The 17,194-nt window shown below is 38.5% G+C and overlaps 1 protein-coding gene across 4 annotated transcripts in view; it reads right to left on the bottom strand.

Annotated features, from left to right (window-relative positions):
* MICU2 (mitochondrial calcium uptake 2) overlaps positions 1 to 17,194 on the bottom strand; it is a 150,809-nt gene that overhangs the window by 10,873 nt on the left and 122,742 nt on the right. For all 4 annotated transcript variants that reach the window (XM_069808155.1, XM_069808157.1, XM_069808158.1 and 1 more), the window contains 2 exons: positions 15,247 to 15,309; positions 7,273 to 7,370 (listed from right to left, as the gene is read on the bottom strand). In XM_069808155.1, the coding sequence (XP_069664256.1) occupies positions 7,273 to 7,370; positions 15,247 to 15,309 (161 nt within the window). The remainder of the gene's footprint in view (positions 1 to 7,272; positions 7,371 to 15,246; positions 15,310 to 17,194) is intronic.

Raw genomic sequence — 17,194 nt, 5'->3', positions numbered from 1 at the left:
GACCGGCCAGCGTGGGCTGGCAGAACCAGTCCTGCCGAACCGCCCGCTGGAGCCTCCCCGGATCCTGGGAAGGGAGGTCGAGCCGCGGGAGGAGAGGGCGGCATGGACCAGGCGTGTAGAGCAGGCACGGAGTCAGTCCAGCAGAGACTGAGTAGGGCCACTTGGCCGCTTTTGGGAGTGGTCGTCAAAGGCAAGGAGGAGATGGGAACTGGGATGTGTGGCTTGTGCTTGGCTGGAAGTCGCAGCAGAGACCACGCGGAACAGCAACCGCGTCTTTGACTGTCGTTTCCAACCCATGTAACATCTGGTCTGGGGGAGGAGAACCTGCTGAAAATGAGTTCACTTACAGAAATATGCCTAAAACATGGATGTAGGGAAACAAGACACCATGTGTTTTATTTTCTTGGCTTTTGATCTATGAAAGGTGGACACATTTTGCAACAGACTTTAGGTCTGTTATTGAAAGTATGAGTTATTTATTTTGGGGAGCTAACTCTCAGTCATTTGCTTTACTGGTCAGTAGCCACAGGTGATGACAAACTACACATTCTTCCATCTTTTCTAAATACTGCATTTCCTTAGGGAGAAAATCCTGCCCTCTAGCCATACCCAATAAAGGCAGGACAGCTAAAAGACCAAGCATTTCTACATGCTGAGGAAGGAGTGGGTGGCCCACCTAGCCACACGCATCAGCCAGCTGAAAGGTGCAGCAAAGCCAAAGAGGAAAGTGAAGGGTTTGGCTGTGGCATTTCTGATGTGTTCTTGCTTCTGCACCCTCTTCTAGTCATACAGCAAACGAAGCGTTCTATTTCTCCAGCCCCACTGTGGGTTTTCCACTGCTTTTTCTGAGGCCTGGGTTCTTGCCCTCTCCAGTTGCTTTGAGGCAATGACACTGCACCCTCCCTGTGGCAACAAGAGCCGTGCGTCTTGCTGCACTACGCAGATTAGGGAGGGGAGTGGGAATTACTTATTTAGGTACAAAAAAATTAATGGATATTTCATTTCAACCTGTAGGCTTGCTCCTGGCAAGCCAGAGTGAGAAGATTTCCTGCCATACCAAATGCTACTTGGAGCAGCAGCTGAAATGTACAATTTAAAATTTATATGATAGCCTCCCATATTACAAAAATTAAAATACTATGAATCATCACATCAGCATTCTAGGTCACTCTTATTCCCAGATGTGAGAGTTAAAAATCCTAATGAGTTTTTTTTTAAGTGAAAGTTATTAGAAGTTATTAAAAATAACTTTCTGGTTAGGAAGTAAAACTTGATACTTAAATGCCAAGACATCACTAGGGATACTTGCTTTCGTATCTTCTGGATCATGGTGCGATGAGTTTCAGCTGGAAATTCCTTAAAAATTTATCCAGATCTTAGGAAAAATAAGCATAGGAATGAAATTCCTGCTCTCCCAAAGTCAGTGGGAGCTTGGCCGGGGACTTTGAAAGGAGTCAGAAATCAACGACGGGAACAGGATTCTGATTGTAGATGTGCTCTACAATTCAAAAATAATTACACTGGGAATACTCTTATGCTGTAGTAGCTTGAAAATAAAAGCAAGCCCTAAGTTTCCAAGTAACAAAAAGGAAAGGTAAATCATAAATTTATAAGACAGGGAAAAGGCTGGGAACAGACAGTGCTTTCTTTAAGATGGCCTGTTTTATCCACGCTCTCTAAAACACCCACGTTGAAGGCCAATGGCCAAATTCGTTATCATGTTACAACAGCATCCAGAAACCTTATCAGGATTTATCCCTCATTTTGTAATGTGCTCTACTATAGAAAGAGGGAGTCTCTCTAGACTTTTTGGCAACTCAGCTTTAATAGAAGTGAAAATGTAATAAAAGTGGGGAGACCTCAGGAATGCAGCTATTGCCCCTCCAACCTGAGATGTTGCAATGAAGTGCTAGCGTTGTATTACTTACGGTACATAAAGTAGTAGAATGAAACACAAAGGGAAAGGTTAGGGCTAGTTTTCCTTCCTATACCTCTTGACCTGAACTGAAAGTCTCTGCAGAGCTTTAACACTCTAATACAGAACTGTCCAGTTCTTGTTGCACTGATTTATAGGAAGGAAACTTAACAACAAAGATAGTGGTGAATATATCACCCTGCCATTTGTACTTTGCTCCGGCTCCTCTTTGGACACTGAAGCCCTTTTGAAGACTTGATGACCCTCTTTGCACAAAAGACTGTTGCAAACCAGCTGCAAGGTTGCCTTTTTGCAATTTGACCTTCAAAACAGAATATAGAAAATTTAATAAAGGCTTGACCATTGACCTTTAGAGAACATTTAAGTCTATGCTTGTAAATTCAGTTTTGCAAGCGGTAAGACAGTTAATCAATCTCCCCATTTTCAGAATTACAGGCAACCCCCTTTTTGATTTACTGTCCTCAACGTTTCCAAACCAAACAAAACAGAACTACTCACTTTCATTTATAAGCATTCTGTAGAAACTAATCAAGCTATTCTTTTGCTAAGTGTATAGGAAAGGAAGAAACAGCGATTCTTCTCAACATCATTACTAAGTATTTGGGAAATATTCAGATTCAGTTATGATAGGAATACAATCACAAAGCCAGATTTTGTTCCCATCTCTACTTCCTCACTCTCTGATCCTGGGTGCACAAGATGTAATCTCTATGTGTATTAGGGCTCTATATACATACACACACACACAGATACAAGTGTAGGTACAGGGACAAATGAGGTGGCAACCATATTCTATTTCTGCAAAGCACTTCCAAATCCCTAGATGAAAATCACTGAAAATGTACAAGCTATCATCACAGCAAAAGCCCTGCTGGCTGACGATGCTACCTGGAAGAGATTCTGCATCCAGGCATTGGCGCAAACACAGAACAGCACCAGACAAATGTCAGCACTAGCAGTGTGGTTCAGCCCAGACCATTCTGGTTTCTTAAATGAAAGGTTTCAGATGAAACGTACCATGGAATTCAAAATACTGAAGGAAAGAAACATGACAGGTAGGGAAAAAGACATGTTTTGTGTATGGTTATACAATTTGTGACCTTTAAGCTAAAGCAGAAAATAAAAAAGAAACCACGATTAAAGAATATTTCTGGTGCAAAATTCTATTAACTGCTGAGACGTTTGGAAGCAACAAATCAGATAAGAAAATGCTCTAAACTGGATTTGAAAAGTTAACTTTCCTTAGATGATTAAAAGATGCCAATTGTTTAACCATACTGGGAAGTACGTTTTTGTAAGCCATCCCAGGAAAAACATACAACGATCAGAAAGTTTTTTGAATATTCTTTCCATACTCTCTGCACTTTTTCTTTTTTTTTTTTTCTTCAAGAAGATTGTGAGAGATTTAAGCTTGCTTGGGGACAGATTACAGAAAAAAATCATGGCAGTCATAAACTGTTTAGGGAGTGAATTACTGTCTCCTCTTTTATTTGGGATTAGACATACTTAAACAAGATCAGTAAGGGACTTTTTTCAGGGAAAAAAACCAGTGGCTGTCAAGAAGAAATATTTGCTATACCTAGAAAAAATAGTTTTCTGCTCAGAATAAAAGATAGTACATAGAATATAGCTGGAAATTAAAGCGCAAGTGAAACATTTTTTGGAAGGAAAAGACCAAGAATTATGTATGTCTTAAGAAACAGAGGAAACACATGCAAAAGAATAAAAAGTGTGGAACCCAGAGAACTTCTGGCTTCATGTTTGAAATCTGTCATTCCCCAAGATGAGTCCTGGTATTAGAAGATGATGCTGTTGAGGTGTAAAACTGAGTGGTGGTCATCTGAAACAGAAACTTGTTCAGCTCTTCTAAGAAAGTCTCACCTGGTTACAGCTTCTTGTATTAAATCTACCCTTCTTTATTATATGATTTTAGGCTTGCTGCGTATTGTTTTATATTTTCTTAAACTGATACAGGAGTATAATGATTCCAGCTGTATCTGACTAGGAGGCAATACCTTTACCAGTGATGTACATAAACATACTCCAGAATAATTCAGATTTAAATTTCCTAACTTTTGCCAGGGAAACAAGCTGTTGCTTTTGAAGTTGTGAATTATTATTAATAATTATCATACGGTCCTTATGTTAAGGACAATACAACTGGCAAGAAACCATGTAGCAGTCTGGAGCTGAACATGTGTCCCTTGAGTCATACCTTAAGATCCCTGAAACCACCTCGTTACTATGGGAAAGACACAGGACGGTGGGCTTTCTGCATTGCTTCCACTACTTCTAAGCAGTCCCTGGAGAAGCTGCAGAACAAAGCGGGAGTCCCACCACCACTGCTCAGCAGAGAATGAAAAGGAGCGGCTTTGGTTGCTGTTTTGACTATGTTCTGTAGGACAGTGAGAAAAGAGCATGACTGGTGTCACAAAATACCTATGAAAAGGTTACTTCTTTACTTCCAAGCTCCCAGAATCCCAAGAAAGGTTGAAAAGTGATTTGATATTCTGTTTCATGGTCTCATTCTTTATGTCCAGTAAAAAACACCCTGAGGACTGTGCTTGTGTGTATTGCCTACCTATGATTTCCCAAGAACCATGCACCAGCTGGGCACAGATGGAGCACAGTGTGCTTAACTATTTTCCCTCCCTGCATCAGTGTGCCTCCTGTGTTCAGGGCAGTAGGAAGGGAGGCACAAGAGCTGGCTTATATCAGCTCCACGTTGCCTGGAAAGATGTAGACAGTTTCCATTTTTGTGTGCTGTCTGAATGCAAAGAAAGGAGAACAGGGCAAATTAATTGCCCTGATATATTCGCTGTGGCTGTCTGACTTATTTTAAATCTTGGGACTGTGGGCTAAAAGGGTCAGACATCACTGGTGTACATGTAGATACAGATGGTTGCACACTTACAAAAGGATTTTTTAATGTTAGCCAAACTGAAAAGGAGGAAGCATGAGGAAAATATATGTAAGTAATGAGGTGAGAACACTAGTCTCAGCTTTCTGAATTCCCATGTAAGTACAGTGAAATTTTACAAAGAAAGCATTCCTGCCTTTTTTTTTTTTTTTTTTTTTTAGTTTCAAGGACTCTACAGCACAGCAATATCTGTGTATTTAACTAATGTGACAAGTTTTAGTGTGTCCTAATCAAACCTAATCACCCCTACTTTCTACTAGGTACTACACTGATCAATGGAAAAGCTTTCTAGGCAAGAAGTTGGAAAATGATAAAAGCATTTACCATCATTATTTTCTGCTTTTGACAATGATCTATGTCTGTACAGCTCATCAGTCATCTCTTGTAAAAACAGCATGGCACTTTGATCAAACAGCCAACAATGGCTTCCCGCGTAAGGTAAAATGTTATGAGAGGCCATCAGATAGAAATCACATTTTCTCTGAACAATAGGAACCCAGAAATGATGTGCTTGATTTACTTGCAAATAAAATCATGTGAAAGGTGATATCTTCACAGAGGTTAAAAAGACAGTGATCCTTTTATTCACCTTTCTGCGTGTTAAACAAACTTCACTGTCATGTTGCAACTGAGATGGAGTGTCTACACAGTGATAAAGAGGCACATTCCAGCTCTACGAAACATAACTGCCACTGTTGAAAAATTACCTGCATTAAACCTTACACTTATCCCACAAATTTTAAGAGCAAGATGTGGGAGTTTGATTTTGATTACAGGCCTCTATCTGTGTGGTAGGCAAAGGTCTTTAACCTATGCATTCTGAATGTACTAGGTACATAGTTTCATCAATGTCATGCCTCATTGGGTCAATGTAGGATTTTATCTAAAACCTGAGGCTTTTCAGTTTACACTGTGTATGCAAACACAACCTTTTACTGGTGCTCTCTGCCTTTTGTTTCATTGAGAGGATCTACGGTATTTACAGAAAAGGTAGCTAGAGGCATCTTAAAACTTATTTTACTCACTTAGATTCCTATTGAGTCGAGGTCTTCAAAAGAGAAAGGTTGTTAATTTGAAGACTGGTGTGTGCCAGAGCCAGTGGAGCCAAACGCTTTTCAGTGTTAGAAAAATTGCCACTCTTCCTCTTCTACTCTGGCTTTCCCCAAGCCTCTATAGATTGCAACAACATTCATTTTTAAGAGGGCTGAGACAGATTCTCTGCTTCTGAACATAAATTGAAGTAAAACACATTATCCTAATTTATTTTTGCAGTCTGTAAATGACTTATTTTTGTAGAAAAGGTAATACTGATGTAGGTAATCTTCTCTTGAAGTTGTGCTACCAGGCGTGTGTCAAGATTCACACAGGTATTTAGGCACTTAACTTCCATTTATCTCAAAGAAAGACTGTATGTTTGGATTCTGGGCACAAATTCACATAGCAAGATGTGTCTGGAGTTCATACTAACAGGAGAAATTGATCTCCCAAGTAACTGAGAGTTTTAACCACTTAAGTTGTGATGCTGTGTAGGTGTTGGTCATCATTACTGATTGAAATAAACATTGGAAGAAAGAATCTCATCCAACTAAAACACTAACAGCTGATACCTGGTTGGGTTTTCAAGTTAAAAGCAACCACAGCAGAACTTCATACTCTGTTGTAGACAAGGATCACACCATCTTTCTGACATGTATATGATGTACAAACTGAACGATTCCCTACACCAGTCTTAGAACTTTCTGTTAACTGCTGATTTTGCAAAGCTTACAGTGAAACAGGTGGGTAAACAGCGCTACGTTTCCAGGAGTAATGGCCGCTTGGTATTCCAGTGTAGTTTCAGTCTGACGTGGTGTTTACCATCTGGCTCAATTCTCAGTTTTGACCTAAGTGCCATGAAGTATCCGCATAGTCCCATTGCAAAAGTAGTTCAAAGGGTTAAGGAAAAGGCACAGGTGAAGTTTCAACAGAAGCTGGAATTTAAAGCAAGCAGAGAAGTTTCCTGTAGCCTAACATGACAGCTGTAACGGGGAGGGGGGTATCTCAGCTCAGAAAAGCTTTTTTAATTGATTAGCAGTCACTTCTTAGTGATTTGATCAAGAAAAATATTCATGAATCATATTGTCTTAAGGTATGCCATCACAGAGCTGCCAAGAATGGTAGTCTCAACCCTCACAGCCTCCAGGCCCTCTGCTGCTTTGGAGTTATCATGGTGCCCAACTCCTCCTGCAGACAGCAGACTCCAGGAGCTACACTAGAAATTTAATCATGCAAAATCATAAACAATCTCCTGCTTCATTACCTGCTCAACTTTCTGAATCAGCTCAGTGTGAGGTCAGATTAATGCCAGTGCTGGTGCAAAGTAGAGGGGGTAGGAACAGGACTGGCCGCCGTTAGGCTTGCCTAGCTGAAAAAATACCTGAAAAACTCAGAATAGTGAAGTTTTTCCTTTCCTTCTTTTCCAAAGAAATGTACCAGCAACATGGTATTAACACCACAGCTTTCCAGTTCTACTCCCTATAAAACAAAAAATTGTATGATTAATTATTATGCATTGTATGATTATTAATATCTATTCACCACAAATCTAGAAATATTTATTTGAACTACAATTTCACAACAGATACTTGCAATTCAATTACCGTTCCCAAAGCTATCACAGAGGATCTCAGAGCTGAATAATTATTCCACATCAACTAGTAACAGTGTATTATTATATGTTCTGCTTCTATATATTCTGTATGAAAGATGAGCACAATTTACAACCACCTTCAGTGTATTTTATTAGAACTGAGAAGGTTGCTAGTTAAATCTTTAAAAACCTTTATGTGCAGATGAATAGAGGCTTTAAATAAAGTTATTATCTTTGTAAAAAAGTTTTTAGTCAGATATTTCTAATTTGTTACAGCCATTTAAAAACATTCATGATAGTCTAAGAAACGAAACTAGAAAGAAACATTCACAGTGCTCTATCATAATGTGGTCTTACAAGGCTTCTCACAAATTTTCGATGTGAGTGACTTTTCTATATATTTTTTAAAATCTGATGAAGAGATTTCTGCAGAAAAAAGCATGCACATTATTTCAACTCAACAGCATCTTTAACAAGCCTAAAACCACACATAATGCTGGATTTCTGTTCTATTCTTCTTTCAGCACTAGCATACTGGCATTTCTTTGAACACAACAAAACACTAAGCAACATGAAGAGAGATTTTTTTTTTTTTGTAAGTCCAGAGGGATTTCAACAAACTATTCTTATGACATCTAAATAGCCTCTGTGTCTTTTATCTGGTTGAAGAGTTAAGATGAAAGACGAGAGTCTATTCATAAGATTTAATACTAATGGTTATTTAGCTTTCAGCATCATCAGTAACAAGTCCCATTAGTCCACTGTGTGTTTCATGCTTACTGCATATGTGACACAGTTATTTTATAGTTAAAGAGGTAACATTCCTCATTTCTACTGCAAGCTCCAATTCACTAAATGCCAGTGATACGAGTTCTGTATGAGTGAACCTAGAAGAAAACTTTTCAAGCCATATGCAAACTGTACTTACTGAACTTTTATCATTTAACTGCAGGCAAAAAATATTTAAATACCCACAAGATCCATCCTTCTAAAGTTTAAACCCTTCAGATTACAGTGAAAACTGATGCATAAACATTGGTATATGCTATTTTGAAAGTTAAAAGTCAAACATTCATGTATGCCTTTTTGAAATTGGAAATTTTTGAATTTGAAATTCAAACCCCAAACTATTTACGTCAGAATGTAAAGTTTTCTAAGAAGAAACAGAGAAGAATCCACATATTTCTCACTGCAGCATGATTCTAATCTGCTTTTTGTGTTTTTTTGCTTACATGTTTAAAGGAGACTTGAAAATTGCAAGAAATAAATTTGCTGATGTAATTTTAAAAACTGAACTCATGATTATGCGATTTAATGCTTCCAATTTAATTCATATTAAAATCAGTGTTGTATTGAAAACAAACTGAAAAACAAGGTTTAAAAGAACCTTTTAAAAACTAAGTCTGTGACAGAAAAAGATTTTTTCTTCTATTCATGTTTCTCTAGTTATAAGCTAGAAGAAGACATACAAACAATACTCATCTCATCTTATCTAAGATGACAAAGCCTATCCCTGGATTTATAACAAATACGCACCTACTTGTTGGCTACTCTCTTTATCAGTTGAAATTCCAAAGTGAAACTGGCAGGTGTCCAAATGCTATGTTAGTGAGAGTTAAATGTATTTTAAACTACAAAACAGTACATTTCTTTAAAACAGAATATGCAATAGGAGACCACAGAGACTAAAGCTTAAGGGTAAAATTTCAAAAAACTGCTTTTCCTGGAGTTAATGCTATTAAATTAAAGTACATGTTAGTACGTAATTCCTTTTTGTCCACAGAATCATTAGGAGCTTTTGCTGCTGAACTGTATAAATTAGTACCAACATGACAAATCTTTGTTAGAAGATAATGAGAGCTCTGTTAATATTTCCAACACCTCACCCTCCTGAGCTTAGGTAAAAGAATAACTTACATTCAGAATGTCTCGCTTGACAATGAGAATGAAATGGTAACCTAATCCTGGAGCTGTAAAAAGGACCAGACCGGTAGCTTTGAGTCAGAGCTACCATCTAAATTGAGTCAAAGTTTGTATTCTGGCGTACCTGGTAGCTTCAGCCCCAGGAGGTTGCACCATCGCACCCTGTTGGGCTGTGCACTTTACAGCAAGCTGAGGCACAGCGTGGAGAAAGGACGGGGATGTTCTGAGTCTCATCTTGATACAAGCACGGGATGGGGCAGGGACATGTATCCCGACGGGGAAACTCAGACATGTTCCAGGGTGCATTGATTCAAAGAATCCCAAAGACCTACCTCTGATGCCACACAAGTCTAGATGAACTAATGAACATATGTGTCCATATTACAAACACAGGCTTATTTTCCTAGAGTAATGTTAACATCTCGTACACTTTTCAAAAGCACCAGGAACTGCTGAATTATGCAGTTATTCCTTTTCAAGCAAGATCGGATAACACAACATGTATTTCCTTATTACATTACACAGACTGTTAACATAGAAGCCTGATGCTGCAAACACCAAGTCACGGGCACAGACCTACCTAATCCTGTAGCTCCCCACTGAGCTTCTGACATTTAGGACCCGATACTGCAGCAAGTAGCAACAAGTGCCACTGAGAAGAAACTTATCACACAGTGAGACAGGATTTTCGGAATCATGTACCCAACTGATTTTCAAAACTCATCTGAAATGTTAATAGACTTACTGTCTCTAGATTCTTTCCGCCTTTCCTTGCAGAATTTGCCTGAGGCATGACTGGAAAGCATTCATAATTAAAATTTGTAATACATTCCTTGTTCTCTTACTTGCTTCCTGGGAGATGGTATTTGCTGTGCAATGTCTTGTTTCAACAGAAACTGTAAAAATAATACATATTTGGGATAGAAATATTTTTTGGCTAAGGTAGAAGGAGAGTGAATAGATGAAGAACAGGGGCAGAAAGAGAGGAGGGTCAAGGAGAACAATATCTCAGTTTCTGTCTGATAGTGATCTCCCAAATCTTTCCAAAGGTAAGACTAAAACTTTGCAAATTTTTCTGAGTCCACTTCTCTGAAATGCTCTTTGTTTTTCAGCTGCTAGATCAGTCAATTCATCATGCCAGGCTTCTATTCCTGAAGGCAATCAAGACTTCAATCTAAGCAGCCTAGCCTCAAACACTGCTCAAGAGCATCAAGCTTTCTGTCATTTTGAGAGTCTCCAAGATGTTGGGATATATCCTACAACTCAGTTCTGGGAAGAAGGTTTAAAAGATATATCCATTATGAAATTAATCCTACCAGGTACAGCCAGTCAACAGAACTGTAAACAAGCAAGCTAGTGGGACCAGGAGATCCAGATCTCCAAAAGCTGTGTTTTTTGGCAAAGCCCCGACAGCCTCAAGTGGGCCCCAGAATAAAACAACATATCATTTGATGATGAATCAGCTTTAATCATGATGTAAATCCATACTAAAGTTTTTAATGTTTTGCAAGACACTTTCTTACTAGGTAGGATTCAAGAATGCATCAGGTCTGATACAGAAGGGCTAAAATGTGCACAATTTTTTTCTACAGAGAGTATATAACAGACAGTATCTGAGAAGTCTGATGGAGCATTTTCTAAACAATAAACAGCTTATATCCAGCATTCAACAACATCCATAATTCCCATTATTGGGGGATTAATTGTTTTTTCATGACAACTAATGCCGTGGAATCGCTATGCTGTACTGTTAGTGCCTTTAGCAAGGAAGAAAATGTAACTTCACAGACATCCTCAGCTTTCAGTGTGTTACCCACAGTTCTGCACCAGTTCATGAGGAGGTACAGAATAAAAACGCTTTCCAGCCAAATGGGCTAAAGCTAACGGGGAGTAGACATTGTAGGAGATACTTTATGCCAAAAATAGGAACAGGTTGAAACTAGTCTTGTCGCCAGCAGGTTGACTGTGTCGAGCAGTCAGGGAATGGCACTGTTGCACTGCGAAGCCTGAGGCTGCCTGACCGCTGCGGGGAAAGCAGCTCCTATGCACAGCTGGGAACAGCCCCTCACAAGAATTCAGGTCCTGCCTCCCTGTCATGCCATACTTGAAAAATATTCATTTCCACCAAAAGTGGAGAATCCGTAACAAGGACCGCCCTCAGGAGGTACGATGTTCTTCGAAGCACACTCTTTTGATTAACGTGGACTTGGCCTCAAGGGACGAGCGCACCCATCCTCAGCGTACGTAAACTTGCTCTCGGTGCTAAAACTGACTCAGATGGACTGTGACCAATTCCCCTACCCCGCTGTCCAGATGCGTCCCAAGGCAGTCCCACGTTCAGGCTGCCATCCCAAGTTTCGGTTATCACAAAATGCCAACTGAGCACGCTTATGTGCACCATTTCCAGTTTATTCCAATTAATTTTGCAAGCACATGCACGAGGTAGCCTTCGGAGATTACGACCAGATTCTTACTGCTTTGAATCAAAGATCAGAGCTGCTAGTGCAAGGCCAAATCATGTGTCTTCCCTGGCCTGTCAGTAGCCCACACTGCTATCTGGCTTCTCTATATAATTTAAAGTGCTTCAGACTACGCTGAGTAGCAGAAACTAAAGTGGTAGCCTTGCCTCACACATCTGTGCAATGGAAAGCAATGCTACCATGACCACAGTGGGCTTTCCAGATTAATTCCTCGTGGGAGAGACTTGCGCTATCCAAGCCAAATTCAACATACTTGCAGAATAGGTACCTAGAAAGATGTCAGAAAGCATGTTTCTTTGTCTCTCTTGAGGTTATAATGTTGTCAGATGACATGGAAAAATAAAATAATTTCCTTGCCTGCGAGGTAAGCAACGACCCAGCAGTTTTTTAATAGCCTAATATTTTGATGCCACATGGCTTGGTTCTTTATGGGGTTTACCTGCCTAGAGAACTTCCTTTAAAGCATGCACAAACATTGCAGTGCTCCTTGGTTTAAAGTACCTAAAAACTTTTCAACAGAATCCAATGTTAATCTCCTGATACAAAACATACACATGTTGGAAAAGATAGGTCAAGAAAAAATGTGCATTCCATCTGAACTGAGAGGTGACAAGATTAATGACACACTCTTTTGAGGAGGGATATTAATTTTAGTCTTGGACCAGATTCTTGCAAAATTCGATGTGCTGCACCCCTGCTACGGAGTATTACTGCACTAGAAGAGCATAGCTCTCAACCACCATCTTCCTCCCTTCAGTTTAGGCAGTCTTTAGTTATTATGGGCCCAGAGCTTTACAGACATTGAAGCTATGGGTAGAAAATTTTAAACTAAATAGAAATTCTAGGAAGCAGATGGGCATGTTACGTTAGCCTGCACAGTCTGGCTGAGGAGATGCATTGCAATGCCGCAATGTCTGAAGGTCCAAGTGTAAAACCTTGTGCCGACCAGCTAAGTGGTGATAAAGGTGTGAATGACTAATGTCATTCACCTCTCTTAGGACCAAAAAAAACCCCACAGAAAGAGAAGTAGACAGGTTAAAACAACTGATATACAATTAATAAGAAAATATCCATGTGTGGGTCTAAAAGTATACTGCTTACAGTCAGACTGAATTTTAGTTCAAAAGTTTTCTGGTTAGTACAGTATCTCAGTGAGTATTACGTGGTATCTCCATACGGTAAATGAATCACTGGGACCTCTGTCTACACACTGTACAGGGAACATACCTGGATATACCGCCTGGTTAAATAAAGTTGCAGACTGCTGTTTGAACCTTATTTTCGTAAGTCAGTGACATTTACCATCTGGTATCAGAGACCGGGATTACTTTGAAAAACCAGCAACTCATATGCAAACTGTGAAAGTGTTGTGGAAATACAGAACTATCCCAAACACCAAACTTCTGTTGAAGTATTTCAGGTTTCAAAGAACACAGTCAATTTAAAAGCCCTATTTTTATGCTTTATCTGCTTTGCTTGAAAGTAATACTCTGAGTGCCATAATTATTAAGAATAAGGGGTAAAAACATATGCACTGACTACATTGTATAGTCAGAGTCACTGCTTATAAAGATAACCAACTTATTTTGTGAGGGACTGAGACAGGAGAGAAAATAAAAATTAGAAGAAAAGTGATAATTTGGACTTTGCCAAGTAGAAACATAGAAACCAGAAGAATTTCAAGACAGCTGTACTCCCCAAAGCTATTTAATTCTTCTTTTGAACATACTATAATTCCATTTATAATCTGCTAAGAAACTGTATTAAATAGTATTTTCTGGTTACAGTAACTTCAGATTTTTCTCAATGGAGAATTCTGAAGACAAAATTTGAAGCAAGACAAAAAACAAAATAGAGACATTCAGGCTCAGGTATTTAATTAGCTCCCAATAAGCTTATGTAGTTATAACTAAATCTGTCCAACTGTATCAAAGTTTCTCTGGAAATTTTATACTACAGCTGTGCATTCATGCAGAATAAAGATCCTTTTTCTTTCACTGTCATGGCAGTTAAGTCTCAATTGAAATAAGTTTTGAGGAGCAGACAACCCTATTAATCCCAGCTATTTTAATTTGGTGACTGATGAAAAGATTCAAAAAAGGAGATGGTTGTTAGTCAGTCAAACAATTTTTAACTGAACTCTGGATGCATATTGAGGAAGTAAAGCCTTTATGCATCAGAAGACAGGTTTTTTTATGCCTAGTAAATATTAAAGGTGTTAGCAATACTGCCACTTCCCTTTTTTCCTCAGGCAGGTGAAAAAGTAAAGAACACAAGCTGGACCAACTCTTCGTAGAAACTGTTGACACATGATAGGTTTATAAAGCAGAGCCCTGTATAAATTTCTTATTGAATGCTTCCAACATGACCAATTGCTGCCTCATGCCTAATGTTTCAGTTTACAACTGAAAGCAAGTTTGTGGTGAGAAAAACATCCTTCGGCTACACCATCCAATTTAAGAATGCAACAAAAATAGTGCTGCTGATGTACGCAGCACCTTGTAGTAATGGATGGGGATAATCCCTCTGTACTCTCCCCCTACTTCGCCCTGGTTCATCAGCTTCTCCCAAGATGTTTTCAGTATGCTCAGGACATGGCCCTCTCTGTTTTCGGTCTCATTCAGTCTCATCCAGGCTAGAGTATCTTGTCTCTACAGCCTGAAGAAGAGATGGCAGCTGGCAAAGACTCTGCCTGGGAAGAAGGCAGGTTGCAGTGGCAGGATTCAGGGGAAAACAGACAGAAGGGAGCAGGAATTTACCTGCCCCTTTCTTTGACAAGATGTATTTGCCGTTTGCTAATCATCTGCAACCCAGTGAAACTTCTAACCCAGCTGGAAGATCATACTAAGATTGTTTCTTCTGGTCTGCATCTACGCCATTTCTTTCTGGAAGTGGACCTAACTGAAGTAATCCTTGCCTTTGTCACCTCAATGACAGTAATTACATTTCAAACCAACTCAGAATAAGCTGATACTACTGCAACAGCAGCACTTAGGTATGTTTAAGGTATCAATTTCTGTTTGGAAAGCCATCTTTTCTCATATGGCAACACAGTTTTTTCTGAGTTTTTCATAAATAGAAGAGAGTTACTTTGAAACAGCGGCTTACAGAAACTAAATAACGGAGTGGCTACACAGTAATGAAATACATTAATTGCATACATTTCATCAGGAGATTCAGAAGTGACAAACATTTTTCTTCCCCAGTTAGAAAGTAGTTGACACATCATGCATTTTCACTTAATTAAAGCACTAATACTGATGCTTACATAGTTCTCTAAAACCTCTGGAAAAAATAACAATGTTCATGGGAAATATGACAACGTTTTTGTAAAGAAAAGTGTATTTCTATTTCATACCCGAAATACTGCTTCATCTCCAGCTATTTTCAAATCATCTTCCTTCCCAATGATTCTCTGCAGCTGTATTTGTTAAAACACAAAAAAAGCACAGGAAAATTACAAATTAGGTCTTACAAGAATCTCCTTTTTCAGAAACTTGCATTAATTTCATTTTTTCGTAATTATAAAGTCATTACGTTTCTGCAAGGTTCTCTAGTCATGACGAATATTTGCATACTTAAGGATATTTTGCTATTCAGACACACTTTTTCCCCAGAATGTCTTATCTACTGTAGTTAATACAGCCAAGCAAAGCATATGAATCTATCTCATGCAACCCAGTGCTTGCTCTATTTTTAGAGATTTTCTTGCACTAGGAGCTTAGCATTCACTCCATAAGATTTTGAAACTCAGGGGTATAACATCAAGGGTCATTCAGGAAACAAAAATTATCCTGCGATTTTCATGCTGTCCTCCTAGATAGCTTTACATAGTCCTGCTACAGGCACAATCTTCTAGACATAAAAAACATACCTGTTCAAATGAGGTACTATACAACTAACAAAGAATAATTTAATTAAATAAGCAAATGTATTTTCAGAACTGGCCACTAAGCAGAATGTGGTTTGAATTTCCCCTCCACCCCACAAATAACTGAATCTTGAATGTGTAAGCTAAGAAGATTTTTAGAAGTACTGAAATGACTCGCATTTAAAAACACTCACATTTAAACTTCCACTGTTGCAAGCAGAGCTTTAAGGTAATATAGAAAGTGCATTAATTTGCAGCACCTCAAGTATATCTCAGCTGCAAGGTTTCTTTGACTGTATTTTAGGTCAACACTGCCACAAGAATGAGTGATTTAACATAGCACAGGGTATACCTACCTTTCACAGACATTTGCATGAATCCTCAAAAGGACAGCAAAAATGAAAGAACAAGGGACTTATTACATTTCAGGTATAGATATGGACTTACACCGATCACTCTGGATTTTGAGACTTTAGGAAAGATGCTTTTAAAGCTCAGGATTTTCAAAGCTGCTCAACTTGAAGCTACTCAAACATTTCTGAGTGATTCCTCACCTTGCCCATTAAAACTGGGAAAGAAAATCCATGACTGAATTTGCATAGCCATTATTTTGTGGGGTTTTCAAATCTCTTCTTAGGGCTTTATTTTTTTCCTTTTTTTGTTACGTTGTTCAGAGAAGCAATATGGGCTTTTAAGTAGTGAGTAGGAAAAAACCTGCTAACTGTTCATGTTGGCAAAGGTCTTCCCTTGGCCTTCAAATTTTGACTAATTCACCTGTTCTGTTTTTTTCATAGCCTCAGTTTTTTAGTTCCTCAGGATAGTTACTTTCTATTATTAATTTTGAATGACATGCCTTTATCGTTTTTATCAAAATAAATACTGTAAAACAAGACAATTAAACAGTACTAGCTCTTCTAAGTTTCTCCAAATTCTTTTTATTTTTAATCACTTACAAAACAATTGACTAGTACAGTAAAAGCATTATGAATTTCTTCATAGCAAAATAGCAATATAGAGCTCTGGATAAAAACACAACTACTCGCCCATATTCTCACTGAAAAATTAAATTTTTTCTTACCTGAAAAATCCCTTTTGCTCAAACACAAGAAATACAACTGCAAATACCTTCTTAACAAGAGAAAATATGATTTTGTCTTTTGGTTTTTATTTTTAAAAAAATCTGCAGAGACTACTAAAAAGCACAGACACACAGTATAATTTTTTTCACAAGTGTTCTGCAAGATTTAGTTTATTGTTTTCTTACACTGTATGTAATCCTTATAGTGCACAATGAGCAACTACTCACAGAAGGAGAAAAATTCTGCCCTCAAGAAATGGACTCTAATACTCATGTGCTCCATGTGACATTTATCTGTATTTAATATTTATATCTGTTCATCGTTGGAAGATACTAATGGCTAATTCAAAGATAATG

The sequence above is a fragment of the Haliaeetus albicilla genome, chromosome 20 (assembly GCF_947461875.1).
Source record: "Haliaeetus albicilla chromosome 20, bHalAlb1.1, whole genome shotgun sequence".
In the NCBI taxonomy this organism is placed as follows: Eukaryota; Metazoa; Chordata; class Aves; order Accipitriformes; family Accipitridae; genus Haliaeetus; species Haliaeetus albicilla.
Note: the sequence above shows the minus strand (reverse complement) of the source record. Positions and strands in the feature narration are given on the sequence as shown.